We start from the raw sequence: 16,896 nt of genomic DNA on the forward strand, positions 1-16,896 counted from the left end.
ATTTTTTTTGTAGGTTCCAAGAAGTCATTTCCGTTAAGTTTAACGGATTCCGTTACCTTCACAATTTAATTCAAAATATGAGCTGTCATATTGTACGTTTTGAAACTACAAGGAACTTTTCTGTGTATTATAAGTTTACCATAAGGGTTTTTTTTTTTTTGTTTTTTACCCTTATTATTATTAGTCAGACTCCCTGCTAAAGCATCTTCCAAAATTGACCCCCTGAGTAGCCTGGTTAACCGTAAAGACTATTTCCAAATTCTGCATTCTCCTCCATATGTGACCATTCGTTATTTCTGACCAACACAATGGCAGCACAGTATTGCAGAGACCACCTACAGCTCTTCTTGCTTGCTTCATAGAGTCATAGACTGTTCCAACTGTCAATGCATGCAATGCAAAAGGCCTGATCAGTTGCTACTATTTACTCCTACTTGTTATGCATTGGCCCTCTTGCTCTTGAATAACATTTGTTCGTCTTAACCACAAAAAAAAAAATCACTCAGGTGAGGTGAGATCAAATTTGTTCTTCTGATTATTAGGTAAATGCATTTGCAGTAGTCAAGGCAAGAATTATATATTAGTCATATGCCTTGGCGGGCTTGTTAAATGTCAACTTAAATGACCAAATTAATCCATCAACTATAGTAGTTATATTTTGTGCTGATAATATAGTACAGGTAAACAACTGTCCAAGAATCCTCAGCCGGCATGAATATGTTGTTGATCCGGCTAGATATCATTTTGATTTGTGGCTGGTTTGTTCTATTCTTTGTAATATTTGCTGGAGTCATTTTCTTAGTCCAGCAATTCCCTTCACTATTAGCTTTATGAGGTTATTGTCAACAAAAGCACCTCAAGACACATGATCAAATTGGACATAGACTTTCTTTTGACTTGAAGATTTTTTCTTTTTATGATAGACTTCTCCACTCTTGCTTTCCCATTTGGGCAGTTCTTTCCAAAATGGTATGGTCCTACCATATAATTAATTTATAGTATCTTTAAAGATTTGGTTCATATATATGAAGAAAGCCAGAAAAGATGTATGGCAAGATCAACACAGAGGATCACAAATTAGAACCCATTGTCTTACATGCAGGGAACAGTAGGCCACGTATTCTGATAATTTATCAATCTTTGATTAATTAAGACAAGCTCAAATAGTTTGGCATCTTTTTGTCTGTATTGAGGTCCAAATTTTGACGCTTAAACCTGTTATCAACTTAATCTTCTTATTTCTTACCAAAAAATTAAAAAATAAAAATAAAAACTGCCTTCTTTCTTTTTATAGATAACTATAACCATCTAAATGGTAGTGCATGTGTTGGTTAGTGTTGCGCTTTTGCATCAATTGTAGGTTCATATATTGATCACAGTAATAGAAGAACTCCAGCAAGAGTCAGTGGTTATAACCTGTTAAGGCAACTCTAACTCTCTCATACTTCTTGGTTTCCATGTGGAAGAAAACTTCTTTAAAATGTGTATATTTTTGAATTGTGTCAATGAATTGAATTCCCAACAAAAATTCATTGGCATTAACTTGTAAATTGTTCTTTTAGTCCGTTGGACTGGTTGAAAGAAAATATTTGCGTATTACATCTATCATCTGAAGTCATGTGACTGGACTGGGGAATAATTGTTCCAGGTTACCTATCATTTCACTGATGTAGCAGAGAATGTACAAAAGCAGCTCATAATTTCAGAAGCCTATAAAGGATTCAAGGCACCAATAGCATTTAAATAAGGCAAATGAGGTTTACATGACAGATAATTTAGCTGCTTTTTCTTAACCACTGAATTTAGTTATACACATTTGAGAGTGCACAGCAAGAATTTCAACAATAAAACATAAGCTTTCTGATATTTTCAGTTAGTTTTGGAAGAGGAGTTGCCTTTGGAGGGGCAGCTCGGGAGATGGTAGCAGAACCTTTGGCGGATGCGGTTGAATCTGCGCGCTCAAGGTAAAGCCTGCCTCTATATGCAGCAAGATGAGCATAGTAAGCCGGAGGCACCAAAGATATCGGCTTGGTGCACCTTACAAACGTGTAGCATAGATTATACACCAGCTTTTGCAATTCATCTGAAGTGAATTGGTTTTCGTCCCACAACACATGATAATGAATTGGACGACTTGTACCTTTTACACCCCAATGGCTACAAAGGTAGAAGTCAAATTCTCGCGGGTGAGTGATCACAGTATCTACAACTGTCCCCGGGGGAATATTATCATCAAAGAAATGGTTTTGAGAAGAGGGATCGCTTCCATCAGGGAACAACCTTGTGTGATGCCTTTTCTGTACAACTGCAAAAGTAATTGGAGGCTTATAACCAGCAAATCTAGAACAAGCAGCACGAATTGCTTGCAACTCATCCTGAAGAATTTTGTAGAACTGTGTTTCACTCACTCCATCTCTGAAAAATATTATTCTCTCAGGGAGCCTGGATTGTTCGTCATAAAAATCATTCAGAATCTCACCCACCATTGCGCTTAGGTCTTGTATAATCTCTTGTCTATGTGTTTGGGATCTCATTCTTGAAACATACTTGTTTGCTGCAGGCCAGTTTACACTGCCAACCACGGCAGCAACTGAGGGGCTGAAATCATCCAAGGGGTGAGGATGGGTTACATCAGCACCCATAAATATCACTGGCTCATCATATTTTAGGAGTCTTGGAATCTGAGTAGGCAGTGAGTTATACAAAGCAACAGTGCAACCACCAACTTTCGCATTGATCTTGAGAGCCAAATTGGCCAGAAACTGTGAACTCGGTTTGCCAAGGTTTGTGTACAAACAGCACTGACTCACAACACCAATACTTGTCTCAGCAACTCTTTTCAAGTCTGCATATCCTTTGTGTTTTCTCTCCATTATGCAAATCAGGAGCTGGAGATTGTTTGAAGAAGCCCTATAAATTTTATTAAGTTTAGACTCCAGGAGATTCACATTGCTGAGCAATTGCATGGATTCAAACCGGGGTCCAACAACTGTGTTTCGGTTGAGAAAGATGCCCAACTGACTACACCTTTGGGACAGCTGATTAATGAACTTTGGGATGTTGGATTTTTGATCAGAGGTTCCACCAAAACATACAAGTGTCCACCTGTCAATTCGAGTACCTTCTAAGACATGGCTATCAAGAAGGTTCCATTGCCGATCATGTCGAGCTGGAATTAGATCTGTTACACAACCCCCATCTCCAAGTTTAAGCTTGGGAGGCTGAAGGATTCTGCCATGTAATCGTGTCATCTCCCTTGACACTTGGAGTTTGAACTCTCCTCCCTGATTGCCACTGAAAAAACAGATGAGTTCTAATAGTTTAAATCATCAGAAAGAACAGGAGCAATAAGAGAAGTCCCAGCATTATACTATAGATTTACCTTGTTGGTCCAACAGGGCCTGCCATAACTTCATCGATGATTGCTTTTCGTTCTCTAGGCCTTTGGCATCCCATCTTAATAATTTTTGCCGTCTGATCATCTGATAGCTTCCCAAGAAACTTCTGTCCTTCACAAATCACACATAGTTCCATTGGAAGATAACATGGTTTGCTCCTACTAACCTGCAAACATGGGAAGTTCCTAAACTGTATGTCATAATTATAGTGATCCTTGAAATAATTCACCAGTTTTAAATTCGTCCCATCTCTGTCTGGAAACCAGATATTTTCAGTCACTTCCTCAGTCAAGCTATAGACTCGATATCTTTGAACAGTTTCTCTATGGCAAACAAAAATTCTGATGTTCTTCAGTGCCCTTTCCACTTCTTTCCTCTCTTCATTTGTCAAACCTCTAGTCTTCTTCTGCAAAAGATCATGCAGAAAATCAAGCCGCTTTTGTAAGTAGGGAATCACCCCAATGCTCTCATGGAAAGCTGTCACAGAAAAATCCACATTTAGAGCAAGCCCTTGTTGAGTTGGTCTGAGACTTTGAAAGAAGCCTCTTAAAGCAACCGCCCCTCCTCCAATTTCCTTCAAGCCTCCCATTGAACTCGAGTAAAATGATCGCCCCACAGTCACACATTTGTTTGTTGGGCTCTCCCGTAGGACAACATCTAATGCATGAAGATATTCCTGAGGAAGGGGACTCCAATCATCCCTTTCTTTATTCAAATAGTTGCCTAGTTCTTTACCATCAAGTTTGGATACAAGTTTGATGTTAACTCTGAAAAGCTTAATTTGCTGTTTCTTTTCTTGAGAATTGACTATTTCCCCAACAGATGACATTGACTTGCCATTAAGAATTGGAAGACTAACGTATACTTCAATCCTGTCATTTTGAAATTCTATAGGGCTGTACAATGTCTTTCTACCATCATAAACTGGAAGGGCACCAGACAGCTCAACAGAGTTTTCATTGACTAGTTTTTGCTTAATCATCCTGGCAACTTCCTTCGATGGATTAGGAGAGATTTCAACATCATAGTGGAAGATTCTTTGGGAAGGGTCAAATTGGACATGAAAATGGTTGGCAAGAAGAGAAATAACTGTCCCCTCCAGACCACCAGAATCTGGTCTTCTTGCAACCATTCCTGATTGTTGTGTAACAGCTGTAAGTCTCCTTCCTTCTCTCTTTCCAGGGGGCAGAACAGTTTGCCTTTGGGCCACCTTACCTGCATTTTTAGCATAGTGAAACAGAAGGAGGTAAAACTACATCAAAAAACTGTAAAACTGGTCCATCATATTAAAAAGTGCTCTTTAATTAGTTCTGAGAGCATCAATCACTGAAGCACAGTACTACATATTCATAATTCATTATGTGCAGCTAGGTTCTCACTTCTCAGTAATTATTGTAGCATCAGCGAGACATTTACTTTACAAATAGTCTCTTAGACTGGAATCAGCATATGAAATATTGCTATCACAAGGGATTCTCGTAAAACTGACCAAGACATCGCTTTGCTGGATAAAAATTCAATCTTGAAAGTTTTATCGTATGACGAGCAAAAACCAAAATCGGATTTTCTGCCATGCTACATGTCGTGAGCTTCTAAAACCAAAAGCAGACATGCAAACTCAAATCCTAGAGGATAATACCATCGGGTTAAAAAACATAAAAACTACAAAGAAGCTAACTTTTTACGAAATGTAATAGTTACCTGGTACAACGGAGATATCTTGGGCCCTGGAGTTAGAGGAGGCAGCAAGAGGAGGATTGTTCTGTTTCCTAGTAGGCTTCTGCAAATGGGATTTTGATCTGAAGTTCTGGTTTTGAGGGAAAGGTGGAGTGATGGATAGCTGCAAAGGTATGGTAGGAGGCAAAGGAAGGAGAGCCGGATATGTCTGGTTCTGATTCAGGTTACAAAATCCAAAGCCAATCCTGTTAGAGTGACGCAGTAGCTGGTTGGGATGGTGGTGGTGATTCTGATGGTTATGAGGATTAGTAGTCCTCTCTCTGAAGCTAGTTTTGGATGTGCATTTCTTGTTTGTATTGGACTCCTCTCTCTCTTCCATGACTTGAAGAATGAGAGAGAAACAAAGAGTAGGCAAAAAGGCTTCTTTGCATGAGAAAGATTCTTAAAGATATGGCTCTGCTTCTGTTTCTGAAACCAGTGAATAAGTTGTAGCAGCAGAACAGAAACTGTAGTTATTGCAGAGAGAGAAGAACTGGGATTGGGTTGGGGGGTGCAGGGAGTGGAAAGCAGGGCTGATGCGGTTTTTCCCTGTGTCCAGTTCCAAAGGGGGTTTTGATGCAGGTGAATATTGTTTAGCAAAAAAGGAAGAGTGGAACCTGGCCTAACCTTAGAAGACAGCAAAATATGCTGTTCTCCATATTTATAAGCAAATCTGTGAATACTAGTTTACGTTCGAGGGGGGGTCAGCAAATAGCTTTGTCTGTAATTTCATCATAGGAAGACTAGATTAGCCTTTTCTCCTTTTACCTTTTCCCTTTGAGTGAATCTACCTTCTATTCCAAATTCTAAGTCAAATGAGGAAGAAAAGAAAAGGTCTCTTTTTGGTTTGATTAAATAAGTCAAGACCGTTTAGTTAGTAGAGACAGTAGTGTAGTTGCTAGTGTAGTACTAATGGCATCTTTTTTTTTCTTTTTTTTTTCCCTTCAGTAGTTGGCCAGTATTAATTATAATCATTAATAATGTTAATATTGATTGGCCTTTGTTATCTCTTTTACCAAACTGCCTAATCTATCAATAGTTTTTCTAATCAGCATTAAATGGTCAGTGAATGATCATATTTTGTTTTTATCGTCATCATTGTCCTCATCTCATGTTTACCTGGATAGATTACATATCAAATCATGGTTTAGTCTAGTAGTGCATGTACAGGGAAGCAGGCCTGGCCTGGAAACTGACAATTTACAAGACAAACATGTCAATGGTGGAAACCTCAGAAATCTTCCTACCGTTTGTCTTTTAAGTAATTGGTGTACAAAGTTTGTTACTGTCATCAACTGTTTGATAAGAGGGTATCGCCAATCCCTTTTTTTTTTTGTCAAAAGGGTATTCACAATCAATGGTGCAATAGTTAAGATTGAGACTTAAAAGAGTGCAATAGTTAAGATTGAGACATAAAAGAGTGGGGTATATATACTCTGTACTGTAGGAGGTTATGGGTCTTTGTCCCAACCAACCATTTTCGTATCAAATGAACCTCAAAAAGAGAGTGAATATGATGATGACAATACAAAACATAACACTCAGGCTGCTCAATCTTGTAGCTGCAAATTAAGAGAAAACTATGAGGTGCAAAGGGGTTCTATCTAAGGATTAAGACCGTCGCTTTTTTGTTTAAAAAAAAAGCTTTGCTTGATTCTTGCCTGCCCAAGAAGGAGAGCTATTAATTGGATACGGCTGGTAGAGCTGTGGAAGTAGAGAAATAGAGGAGCCCCCCTAGGATATTTGACTTCTTTCACACGAGAAGGAAATGTGGCAGGGAGAATAAGAATCTTCCACATAGATCTGTCTCCTCCCAAGGATAATGACCTGTAGAGGTTCCATGACTCCTGCAGCTCTCAAGTCATTTGAATATTGGAAAATCCAGTTCTCAAGGGCAACTTTCTTTTGGCTTAATTTTTTTTTTTTTTCAATGTCATCTCTGAGACAGACCAAAATCTCGTGTTGATGCAAACAAATACACTCTGTACTAACTAATAGAGTAGTAGTATTTAATTTACAAAGACAAAGATGGGTTCTTTTTTAATTTGATCGAAATCTTAAAAAGATGGTTCAAGAATGAAAAAGCAATCACAGAAAGTGCATTGGCCCTTCCTAAACTTCAAACAATAAAATGTAAATGTAAAATGGATATGTAATCTACACCTCTACTTTTAGCCTCACTTCTGCCTCAACTTTTCTAAACATGTTCAATGGTGGTGGAGAGAGGAGGCCAATTCATGCACTTGGAGAAAGTGGGTTTTTTCTATATCCATCCATCCATCTGATTCTCTTATGAAATTAGCATGGTCATGGTCGGAGGAGTGTGATGATGGGACAATATGATCAGCATTAAGCCTTGGCTTTTTCAAAATCCAAAATAGTACTCTACCAAGTATGTTATGTTAGTGTTGGACCACATCATGATCATAATTCATATATCCCTATTCCTATCCATATCCATATCCATATCCAATTTGGTCTTCTGCTTATGAATCCTAAGCAAAAAGGACACAACATTAATCCTGGTCAAACTGCCGAATATCCAAGATTAAGCTCATCGGGGTTACGTTTACCTGCCAAGATAACACCACCCTACAAAAGTTTCCAACAGACTCTACCACCACCACCACCAAAAAATATTATTGATTCCTCCATCTGCCTCATGAAAACAACCTCCATTTGCCTTGATTTAACATGCATCCTAACCAGTCAGTCTACCGATTTGTGACGAATGATACTACATGACTTGGATGGGGGTAATTATTGTTATCATTATGCTACAATTAGATGCTTTGCTTTTTGAGTCTCCCTCACTTGGTTAATTTGTTGGTTTCGATGGTCCAAAATTCATTTCAGTACAAGTATAATGAATTTTGAGCTATAGCCGGCTTCACTATAACAACTGATGCATATGTGGTAGTAGAGAGGGCTTCCAACCCCAAATAGGCCCAACTTGCACTTCTAATCTAATTTGACTGTAGCAAACTTTCGCTTGGAGATTTTTTGTTTTTTAGCTTCCTCTGCTGTGTCTTTTGCATAATTGCATGGCATCTTTGATCTCAGCTACCCATCGCCTGATGATGGTCTCTGTCGAACTCCCACATAGCGTTTTCTACCTCTCTGAAGCTGAGTTCCTCCAAGTTCCAGATATGCAGACTCATTTCTTGTTTGATCAACATCCCATTTCGCGATCATTAGTCTTTCCTTCCTCATCTTCTCCATCGCTGCCCTTTCGCTTTCTCATTCTCTCCTGTGCTTCAGAATGTCGATAATTATCTTTCTGGCTTCTGCTACTAATAAAATGGTGACAGTCGAGTTAGGAGAACATTTAAGAATGTCCCAGTTCTGTAACTTCTGTTTGGTTATATATACGTGTGTGTGTGTGGCAGAATATCAGGTTGCTGCCAGATAATACGACTAAAAGCAAGAGCCTGTAGTACTTGTAGCTACATCTTTGCTTCCTGTAGAAATGCGCATTATTGATCCTTTTGATCTGTTTCGAGGCTAAATCCAAGAAAAATGCTACGAGTCATTGAATGAGAATTTTTCTGCGATTAACCTTGTAGTTGAGGTGAAAAAGTAAGGAAGGTACTGAATCCATGGCGACTAGGACTTGCCTATTCCATTCTGGACTAAACCCACGGTGATGCTTATAAGATATGAAATTCTTCCTTTCAAGATTGTACAAGATGCATTAGATTACGAGGCTGTATTCTTCTCCTGTAAACCAGTTTAACTCTTTTCTTTTCCATATTTAAAAGTCATTTTATTTGTAAATTAATCCAGACAAAAACAAATAATCTGCATGAGATGACACGGAGCAGGAAAATGCATTGGGTTACTTGCAAGAAAGATATTAATTGTATCCTTTAACTTTTATGTTCATTATTACATCCCAATCTCCTGTTTGAAACGCGGTTCTTTGCACATTCGGCGCAAACCAAACATATAATGCCAAACTGAGAAAGAAAAAGGAGGTTTCCTTCTTGTTACCTAGCTTGCCTGCTCAAGTACACCATTTTGCAGCATTTGAGGAAAATCAACAACATAGACCCAAATTATTGACCATACTTGTGAAATGCAATTTGTTTTGTCCTTTGATAAGAGTCAAGTGTTGTCAAACCATTTTTTAAAGATAAATAAGAACTCTTGGCCTAGAAATCACTAATCATTTTGGCTTTATCATTGACGGACAAGTATATTGACCCTCTCAGAGTCTCTCTGCTATTCTGACCTGCATCACTTAATAGTTAACCAGAAAGGAACATGTCCTGGCTTGATAGACAAATAATTGGATATCTGACCTTGTTATCTGTCTGTTAAAAACACAAACCAGACCTCTGCCATTTGTTGCTTCTGCAAAGACAGAAAGTTACAGCGCCAAATCCAAAATGCCTCCCCTTAGTCATCCAACTTTAACTGGAGAAGTAATCCTAGGTCTCACAAATGGCATATACAGAAATTCCTTAGGAAGAAGACATAGCATCCTGACAAGCTATACTTATAAGTTGAAATATTGTAGACAAATATATAACATATAAAACAAAAGTAGCAATCTGCAACTTATATATGTGAAGCCTCTTCACTACCCAAATGACACCAGTGTAGACTACATGGTGTTCATATGTAGAATAGCTGTTGAGTTTTTATTGAAAAAAAAAGTGCAAAAGACAGAAAAATTTTTATCCTGCAAAACTTTCCATCTGGAATGTGGATCAGATGCCACTCCAACAGCCTCAATATTCAAACAGGAGATAGAAGAGACGTCCTTTCTCTGTTGGAATCTGAAGAATATTGCACGGGTAATAAAGCTGGATCTTGGTAGGCAGCAACTAATTTATTAAAAAACTCAGCAGTTGTAGCATCATTGATGTCCTCTCTGTCCTTCTTTATCAAAGTCTAAAGTAAAGTTTGTGAAACAAGTTTAGAATGATGACATGGAAGTAAAAAGAAATGATGAGAACAGATTAAAAAATTTTTCAGTAGCCTACAAGGATCTTATAAACTAGTTTGTGATTCATGGATTGCTAATAAGTTGTTTTTATTGTCTCTGGGATACGTGAAACTGACATTTAACTGATGCAATTTATAACTAAAGTTAAGATAACCATGAGATAGAAAGGGGAAAATAGTAAGTTAGATGAATGTACCTCAGCAGAATATGCCACAAAGATGGGTAGAAAACGCTTCCGGCAATATGCATTGAAGATCAAAGTTATAACTGGAAGAGGAAATACTAAACTTGATGCTAGAGGAAGCTTTTTAAGTGTGAAGATTCCCACTGCAATGGCATGCATCAATAGAAGAGAGAAGATCATGGAGTTGTGGACAATTGGCCAGAATTTTCCAGCAGTCTCATATAGTGGTGCATATACATTGATAAACTGCATATTAAGGTTGCAAATCATCAGTTAATTCTATGTTTAAGTTCAACTTACACCACAGTCCTAACACTCGCCAAAAACTAAAAAATCAACTGTCTTTATTGACTGTCAAAAACATAAACTTCAACTACAAACCTGGTTAGAATATATCGTGTATGCAAGACAGAAGTAAACCAAGAGAAATGGCAGAATCAGAGGGGCCAGGAAGAAGTACGTTATACCAAGTAGGCCAAAAAAGAGAACCCTTGGAAGGACCCCGTGATAGGGGAATGCTGGATCTTTAAGTTCATTATTTGTATTTCCAGAGAAACATTTTCTTATTAGGCTGCAAATGAGAGGTATAAGACGGAAGAGCTCTGATGTAGTACTTGTCCATCCTGATGTGACCACGTAGGCGATGAAGAATGATGCCTACAGAAATGGTAGTAAAATTAAAAGACAATTACATTATCATCAAGAAGATTAAGCAATAGACAACTGAATTCAGTTCTAAATTTCAGAGAGTGAAATGCATCTTTAACAATCAAAGTATTCAGACTCTTACAATAAGTACAGTTCATTACATTCATATAAGGACTAACAGGTTTGCCATAGATAAGGAACTTAAACCCTTGATTTTGAGGTTGAAATACATAGCTCTTATAGAACCTCAGGTGTGATCCAGTGCTCTCATGGTCATTGCCTTGACAGAAATGGCGAAGATCTAGTTTACATTATCCTTTTTCTCTTGATAGATACTCCAACCATAAATACAAACTTGAATTTCAGTAAAGTCCAGAAAATCTGAGGTACCTACCCCTGCTCAGTTTGTGATTCAGTTGACAAATGTCATTAAAAGAGAACCTACACATAAAATTGATTTCTTCTAAGAACATGAGATTTTTCTACAGAAAGATCCTCTATTTGATTGTTTACTTTTAGCTCTGCATATGCAATCTTCACATGTTTAAATAAACTGGGGACATGTTTTCTGACCCTTAGACAATACTGTCTTAAATAAATATCAGTGCGGATGAAGGACATTACCAGAAGACCCACTGAAAAGAGAGTCATAATGTACTCAAAAAGTTGGACCTAGATACTGTTTCTGTCCCATTCATGATTTTTGTTTATTGTTCAGCACTCAATTTTCAAACTCCGGTAGAAGCATAGTTTTTGAACTTGTCCTGTCATGTTTGAACAAACAACCGGTATAGCAACTGCAAGTATTTTGAATATAATCACCTGAGCAGGAACTGCAACAGCAAGTCGTGCAGGAACGTTCTTGGGTTCAAGGAAGATGAATATCTGACTGAAAACCGATCCAGAAAGAACATTTGCGAAATATATGTTCCATATGGTAAACCAAAGAACTTTGTTGCAGGCACTTTTTATTATCTCGCTAATAGATATGTGTCCTTGTACAGAGGATAGGAACTTCATGATGGGAGGGATCATCATAAGAAACAGCTGGAGAATAAGACTGGGGAGGTATCCTGTAACTACTTGACTGACAAATGCTCTGCAAAATAAGTAAAAGAACTAAATAACAAGGACAAAAGAAGAAAATAATTCCTAAAGTTCATTGTGTCATATTAATCATTTCATCGCTTGTGGGGGTAAAATTCTAACTTGTTCCATCTAAACCAATTAGGAAAAAATTGAAGTTCGTAAGTCTATATGGAGATAACTTAGTTGAAATGTGTGGCTAGCCACAGTGTTCCTTTCTCATTGCTGGATAAAGACCTAGTAAGAATGTCAGCAGTATACAAATATGTACCTCTACTACATGAAAATTTCTCAAGATATTTTAGTCAGGGGACAAAATTCTGACATTTATTTTTCAATGGTTATTAGCACCTGCGGAATGTGGTTGTAAATTTCTTTGCACCTGCATATGCTAAGTTAAGCGTAAGAGAAGATGTCTCTTTCGAGTATTCAAATGAGTTAATCTTACTCCTTACCCATCGCTGAAACTTCAAACCTGTATAACCACATTATATTTTACAGCTTTGAACTATTATATCAACCAAATTTGTGGTTATAAAACTCAATTGAACACAAGCAACACAGTGGCACTTAGTTGGAAAATTCTGAATGTCATTCTCATTATTACATGAACCCTGATATCTTACATTTGATGGAAGGCAGATTTAAGAAAAAATTATTATCTCTTTTCTTTTTATCTCATAGATAATCTTGCCTTTTTCATTCCTTGTCTAATTTTCCGTTTTGACTCGTGGGATCTAAAATCTCGATTCTACTTGTACTCTGCTGCTATTCTCAGGCACTACATTTTATGAAACTGGTGACACTAGAATGCAACTAAGAGGTTGTTAACAGTTGAGGGATATCATATTTGGTAGAGTATGGACATTGGGGGAGGTGCCTTACTAACCTAGATTCTTGCCACTGTTCAAATGTTTATCATGTATGCAATGTGAGAGAAATTTGATGGTAGTATCTTACACATTCAGGATGCTCTTGAGGAATGGTAACCAGATTTCTAGTTGAGACAAGTTAGTGAGACCTTGCACAACTACAACTGGAATAAGGAATAAAGCTGTGAGGAGAATACAAGCAACGATGACAATCAGTTGAGATATCCATCTTCGCATGAATGATTCAGAGAACAAAGGCCAATAAACATCATGTGGTTCGGGAGCTTGCTCTGCTACCATTTGCGTAGGATTATCTGCTTGTTGTATGTGCAGTGCCACTGCAGCTCCATATCGTGATTTGAAAGACACAAAGGCTGCACGAACTTCCTTTCACATGCCAGGGTTACGAGGGGCAGCAACAGGAGATAAATCTCATTAGTATGATCAATGGCTTATTGGCAAGCAAAATAAACTTCACCAGTGAATCAAACACTGATTTATGAAGACAATCAAATCAGAGAAGGAAAGCAATCTTGACTTAATTTCTCAGATGTTATCTTGAAGTTGATGTGTAAGCAATAACAACCCATGACAAAATCGTGTTTGACAAGAAAAGTTCCAGTAAGAAGCGAGCAGTGGAGAATGAGAAAAATCTAAATATTACGTAATATTCATTTGCAGGAAATGCAATTATTGAAGCAATTAAAGTAACAGATTGACCAACAAGTAATATTTAGACTGATCACAGACTCAAAATTCAGAATTTATGGTTCTCAGGAACTTTGTGTTTTACACTATTCTCATAATTAACCAAAAGCAAATCAAATATATGCATCAAAGATTATAAGGCAGAGGACATACTTCTCCAGCCATTGAAACGTCTGATTGCACCAACCTAACATTCTCCTGGAGATCTTCTAATTTCTTTTCATAGTGATCCACAAGATCATCCTTGGCCTCAAACAAGCCAAAAAAACTACCAGGCTGGGATTTTGAAGCAGTTGGTTCTCTTTGTAGGTGGATAAGCCTTTTATACAACTTCTTTGTGTCATTCTGGAACATTGATTACATAAAGTAAGTGAAGCGATGAAACAATTGACGGTCTATCCAACACACATCAGGCAGTGTGGAAATAACTCCATGCCTGCTGACCAAATAAAAAATACTGTTTAACTTTCCCAATATGAGCTAATTTTTCATGAACCAAATTTAAGCATATCCATGATTATATGCTAATACAAGGGGAATATCAGAGACTAATGATTGAATTCAAAGGATATATCAGCTACACAGCCTACACTAGGATATATCAACAGTAAAAAAGAAAATATCAGCTACACAGCCTACACTAGAATTGAATTAAAAAATTACAAAGGATTTCTACATTTATAATGTATTGTTAGGAAGTGAAACTATCTAACTCAATCACTTCAATAACAAAAACATGGCATTTCACTGGAAGATAAAAGACATGGGAAGGATGAAAGAATTCAGATAGTAATATACATACAGGAACTGACCCCTGGGAATGTACATCAAAACTTCTTAGGATGAAATCTTAAAGTTTTCTCCTTTGAGTAACCACCACATATCATAACCATCTAAATCCTTAAAGTTAATGGAACTTACTATGAGATATCTAAGTTTGTTCGTTCTACGCACCACCACGTGTGATAAATATGTACTGGGATGATATTCCTTAAAAAATCTCTCAACGCTGTCACTCACAGTGATCCCAGCAGAAACAGGCACACTGCGAACCAAAATGGTGAACTGATGTGGCTGAGGTTTTGATGAGAGAAAGTATGAAATCCTTCTAGAGGAAACATATTTGTATTCCTGCAGAATTGACATTTGGAAGCAATTTAACTTATTTTAATTGTATGAAGGTTTCAAATATATACATCAACAGCATATCATGTACATGTGTGTGTTTGTGTGATTGTGTATTTTGGTAAGAACTAGATTAATGATAACTTTAACAGTTTACATATATATATTCCGCCTATACATATTTGTTTAGCATAGTTTCGAGCAGCAGCTGTCTATTTCCGGCATTCTCTATTTTCACATAATATGATACCCTGGTTTTACCAATTTTTATTTCATCAAAGGATCAAAGAGAAGACACAGGTCCACTCATGTTTTGGGGACGCTGGAAACCATAAAATAGACATACATATAACTTACATGGTAAAGAAGGAAACAAACAAAGATGGTAAGGAGATATACAGCGCAAAAGTGTGCCCATAGCCTGCCACAAATTAAGCACCCCAGAGTCAAAGTCTCTCCATGCATCTCTTAAATCCAGAGTACATTTAAAATCAACAGTCCATGTTATTCATCATGCTTACCTATTGGAGCCATCTTTCACGTTGGAGACGGTAAATATATCCAAAGAACTACTTGTTAAGTTAGCGAAATTTACATCGTGAAGTTGATCTCCAGAGAAGTTCACCGGAAGGAGGATAAACACCCCAATAACAACAGCAAGAGTAATTACTCTCAAACTGCAAAATTTAGAAAAGATAAGCATTTCAGAGAGGACACCTGGTATTTCTTGTCTTGAACATCAAGAACGTCTCAAGTTACAGGTTCTAGAGCAGCAAAATATAAAATTCAAAAAATTTTAGAGAACTCATCTAGACACAAGAAAATGTGCAAAAAAATGTTGGTACACCTTCCAATCTTTGGTCCTTCAAAAAGAAAAGATTAACCTGAAGGTGATGATGCGCATGAAAACAACAGCATCCAAACCAGAAGAAGAGAGTAATTCCTCTTCAGAAGACTGCCACGCGCGTCTCACCCAATCGGGAGTAGGCAATAGTCTCTCCAAGCGGAAGGTACTGCTCCCTTGAGACTGCCCATCAGAAAGCAAGCGGGGAGCATAGACGTGGTAATTGGCAGGTTGTTTCCTCAAGCTAGAGTATAGTGTCCAAAACAGAACACAAAGCCCAAAGTTTATTCCAACAGACGTTAAAAGTGCAGAAACTAACATTTGCAGGTCATCAAAGGAAAATCTGGAAGTCTTCAGAGTATTTAATCTTCAACAGCCACACTGCACCTAATCAAGAAGTTAATTGATAGTCATCCAACACTGAACAACATCAAACAGTTCACTAAAACTTAATTTTGCACGTTGCTGTAACTTTTCAGATTTTTTTTCTCTTTCTTTCTTACTCTAAGATAATCTGAAACCACCTAGGAATCTAAATTAATCTCATACAACATCAAAGATACATTTTCTGACGATGTTTCACATAAATGGATCCCTGTAGCCTAAATTGGTGCTTTAATTTGAAGGTGATGAAGTAAATGAGCTGAGGACACTCGATGGACATGCAGAAATATCACAGTTACATACGATCAAGAAAAGGCATAAATCAAAGCATATCAGTAGAAACAACAGAAGAACACCCCCAACCCCTCCCCGCCCACCTAAAATCATCAGAATTCCGATGCATTATTTTGAAATTCCATCTAATTTAGCCGATACATCACCTAAACATCCAATATTATAGCCCCAAAAAAAAATTGTGGGGTTCAGATAAAGAAACCTTATTCTTGGCCCTTCCTTTGATGGTGAATATGGTGCAACTGAACATACCATGGAGATAAAAGATTAATGGCAAAGTCTAGATGATTGTTTACCTTATCCTATAGGTTTACTGGGAATTTTGGAGATGGGTTTTGTGGGAATTAGGAAATTACACTAGATGCGAAAGACGGACTAACAGGTGGCTGGTAGTTGACAAGCACTCGACAGTGTCATATAAAGGCGCTCTGTTTTGGCGCTTCAATAACGACCAGTCAAATTCTGCTCCTGCCGAGGTGGTAGTTGTGACTCCTGCCATAGTCATAAATCATAATCCCAACTGATTTTAACAAAACACAATTAGTGTTGCGAATTTTGGTTTTAAATCCTCCAAATTATTATTAGTTTTTTTTTTTTTGAAAAAATCATGACTGGTGTTAAGAACACACCCCCCCCCCCGATGTGTATGTAATTAAAAAATAATTACATAAAATGAATCAATT

General features: G+C 37.5%; 2 protein-coding genes across 6 annotated transcripts; both read right to left on the reverse strand.

Moving 5' to 3' along the window:
* Positions 1-1,718: 1,718 nt before the first annotated feature.
* Positions 1,719-5,729, reverse strand: LOC113751157 (protein argonaute 7). Its single transcript, XM_027295053.1, has 3 exons — positions 5,100-5,729; positions 3,383-4,613; positions 1,719-3,294 (listed from the first exon to the last, which is right to left on the reverse strand). The coding sequence occupies exons 1-3, from the start codon at positions 5,452-5,454 to the stop codon at positions 1,839-1,841; spliced, it is 3,042 nt and encodes a 1,013-aa protein (XP_027150854.1). The 5' UTR covers positions 5,455-5,729; the 3' UTR covers positions 1,719-1,838.
* A 3,757-nt stretch (positions 5,730-9,486) lies between these two features.
* LOC113751736 (CSC1-like protein HYP1) lies at positions 9,487-16,596 on the reverse strand. 5 transcript variants are annotated; one of them, XM_027295850.1, is made up of 11 exons: positions 16,510-16,596; positions 15,576-15,922; positions 15,213-15,368; positions 15,049-15,112; positions 14,488-14,697; positions 13,720-13,911; positions 12,947-13,245; positions 11,723-11,999; positions 10,634-10,909; positions 10,265-10,498; positions 9,487-10,013 (listed from the first exon to the last, which is right to left on the reverse strand). In XM_027295850.1, the coding sequence occupies exons 2-11, from the start codon at positions 15,854-15,856 to the stop codon at positions 9,858-9,860; spliced, it is 2,145 nt and encodes a 714-aa protein (XP_027151651.1). In that variant the 5' UTR covers positions 15,857-15,922; positions 16,510-16,596; the 3' UTR covers positions 9,487-9,857. The 5 variants fall into 5 exon arrangements, with proteins under 5 accessions (XP_027151651.1, XP_027151650.1, XP_027151653.1 ...); XM_027295849.1 differs by having other exon boundaries at positions 15,576-15,916; positions 16,416-16,596; XM_027295852.1 differs by having other exon boundaries at positions 14,587-14,697; positions 16,416-16,596.
* Positions 16,597-16,896: the final 300 nt, after the last annotated feature.

This window comes from Coffea eugenioides, chromosome 11 (assembly GCF_003713205.1).
Source record: "Coffea eugenioides isolate CCC68of chromosome 11, Ceug_1.0, whole genome shotgun sequence".
In the NCBI taxonomy this organism is placed as follows: Eukaryota; Viridiplantae; Streptophyta; class Magnoliopsida; order Gentianales; family Rubiaceae; genus Coffea; species Coffea eugenioides.

Bases quoted from the DNA above. Each gene is read 5' to 3' on its own strand.
- LOC113751157 (XM_027295053.1), bottom strand. From the start codon at position 5,454: ATGGAAGAGAGAGAGGAGTCCAATACAAACAAGAAATGCACATCCAAA. The intron at 4,614-5,099 runs GTAACTATTACA...CTAAAAATGCAG, and splicing joins AGATATCTCCGTTGTACCAG to GTAAGGTGGCCCAAAGGCAA. The intron at 3,295-3,382 runs GTAAATCTATAG...CTGTTTTTTCAG, and splicing joins GGCCCTGTTGGACCAACAAG to TGGCAATCAGGGAGGAGAGT.
- LOC113751736 (XM_027295850.1), bottom strand. From the start codon at position 15,856: ATGTTAGTTTCTGCACTTTTAACGTCTGTTGGAATAAACTTTGGGCTT. The intron at 15,369-15,575 runs GTTAATCTTTTC...TAAATTTTGCAG, and splicing joins ATGCGCATCATCACCTTCAG to TTTGAGAGTAATTACTCTTG. The intron at 13,246-13,719 runs GTATGTCCTCTG...GGCATGTGAAAG, and splicing joins ACGTTTCAATGGCTGGAGAA to GAAGTTCGTGCAGCCTTTGT.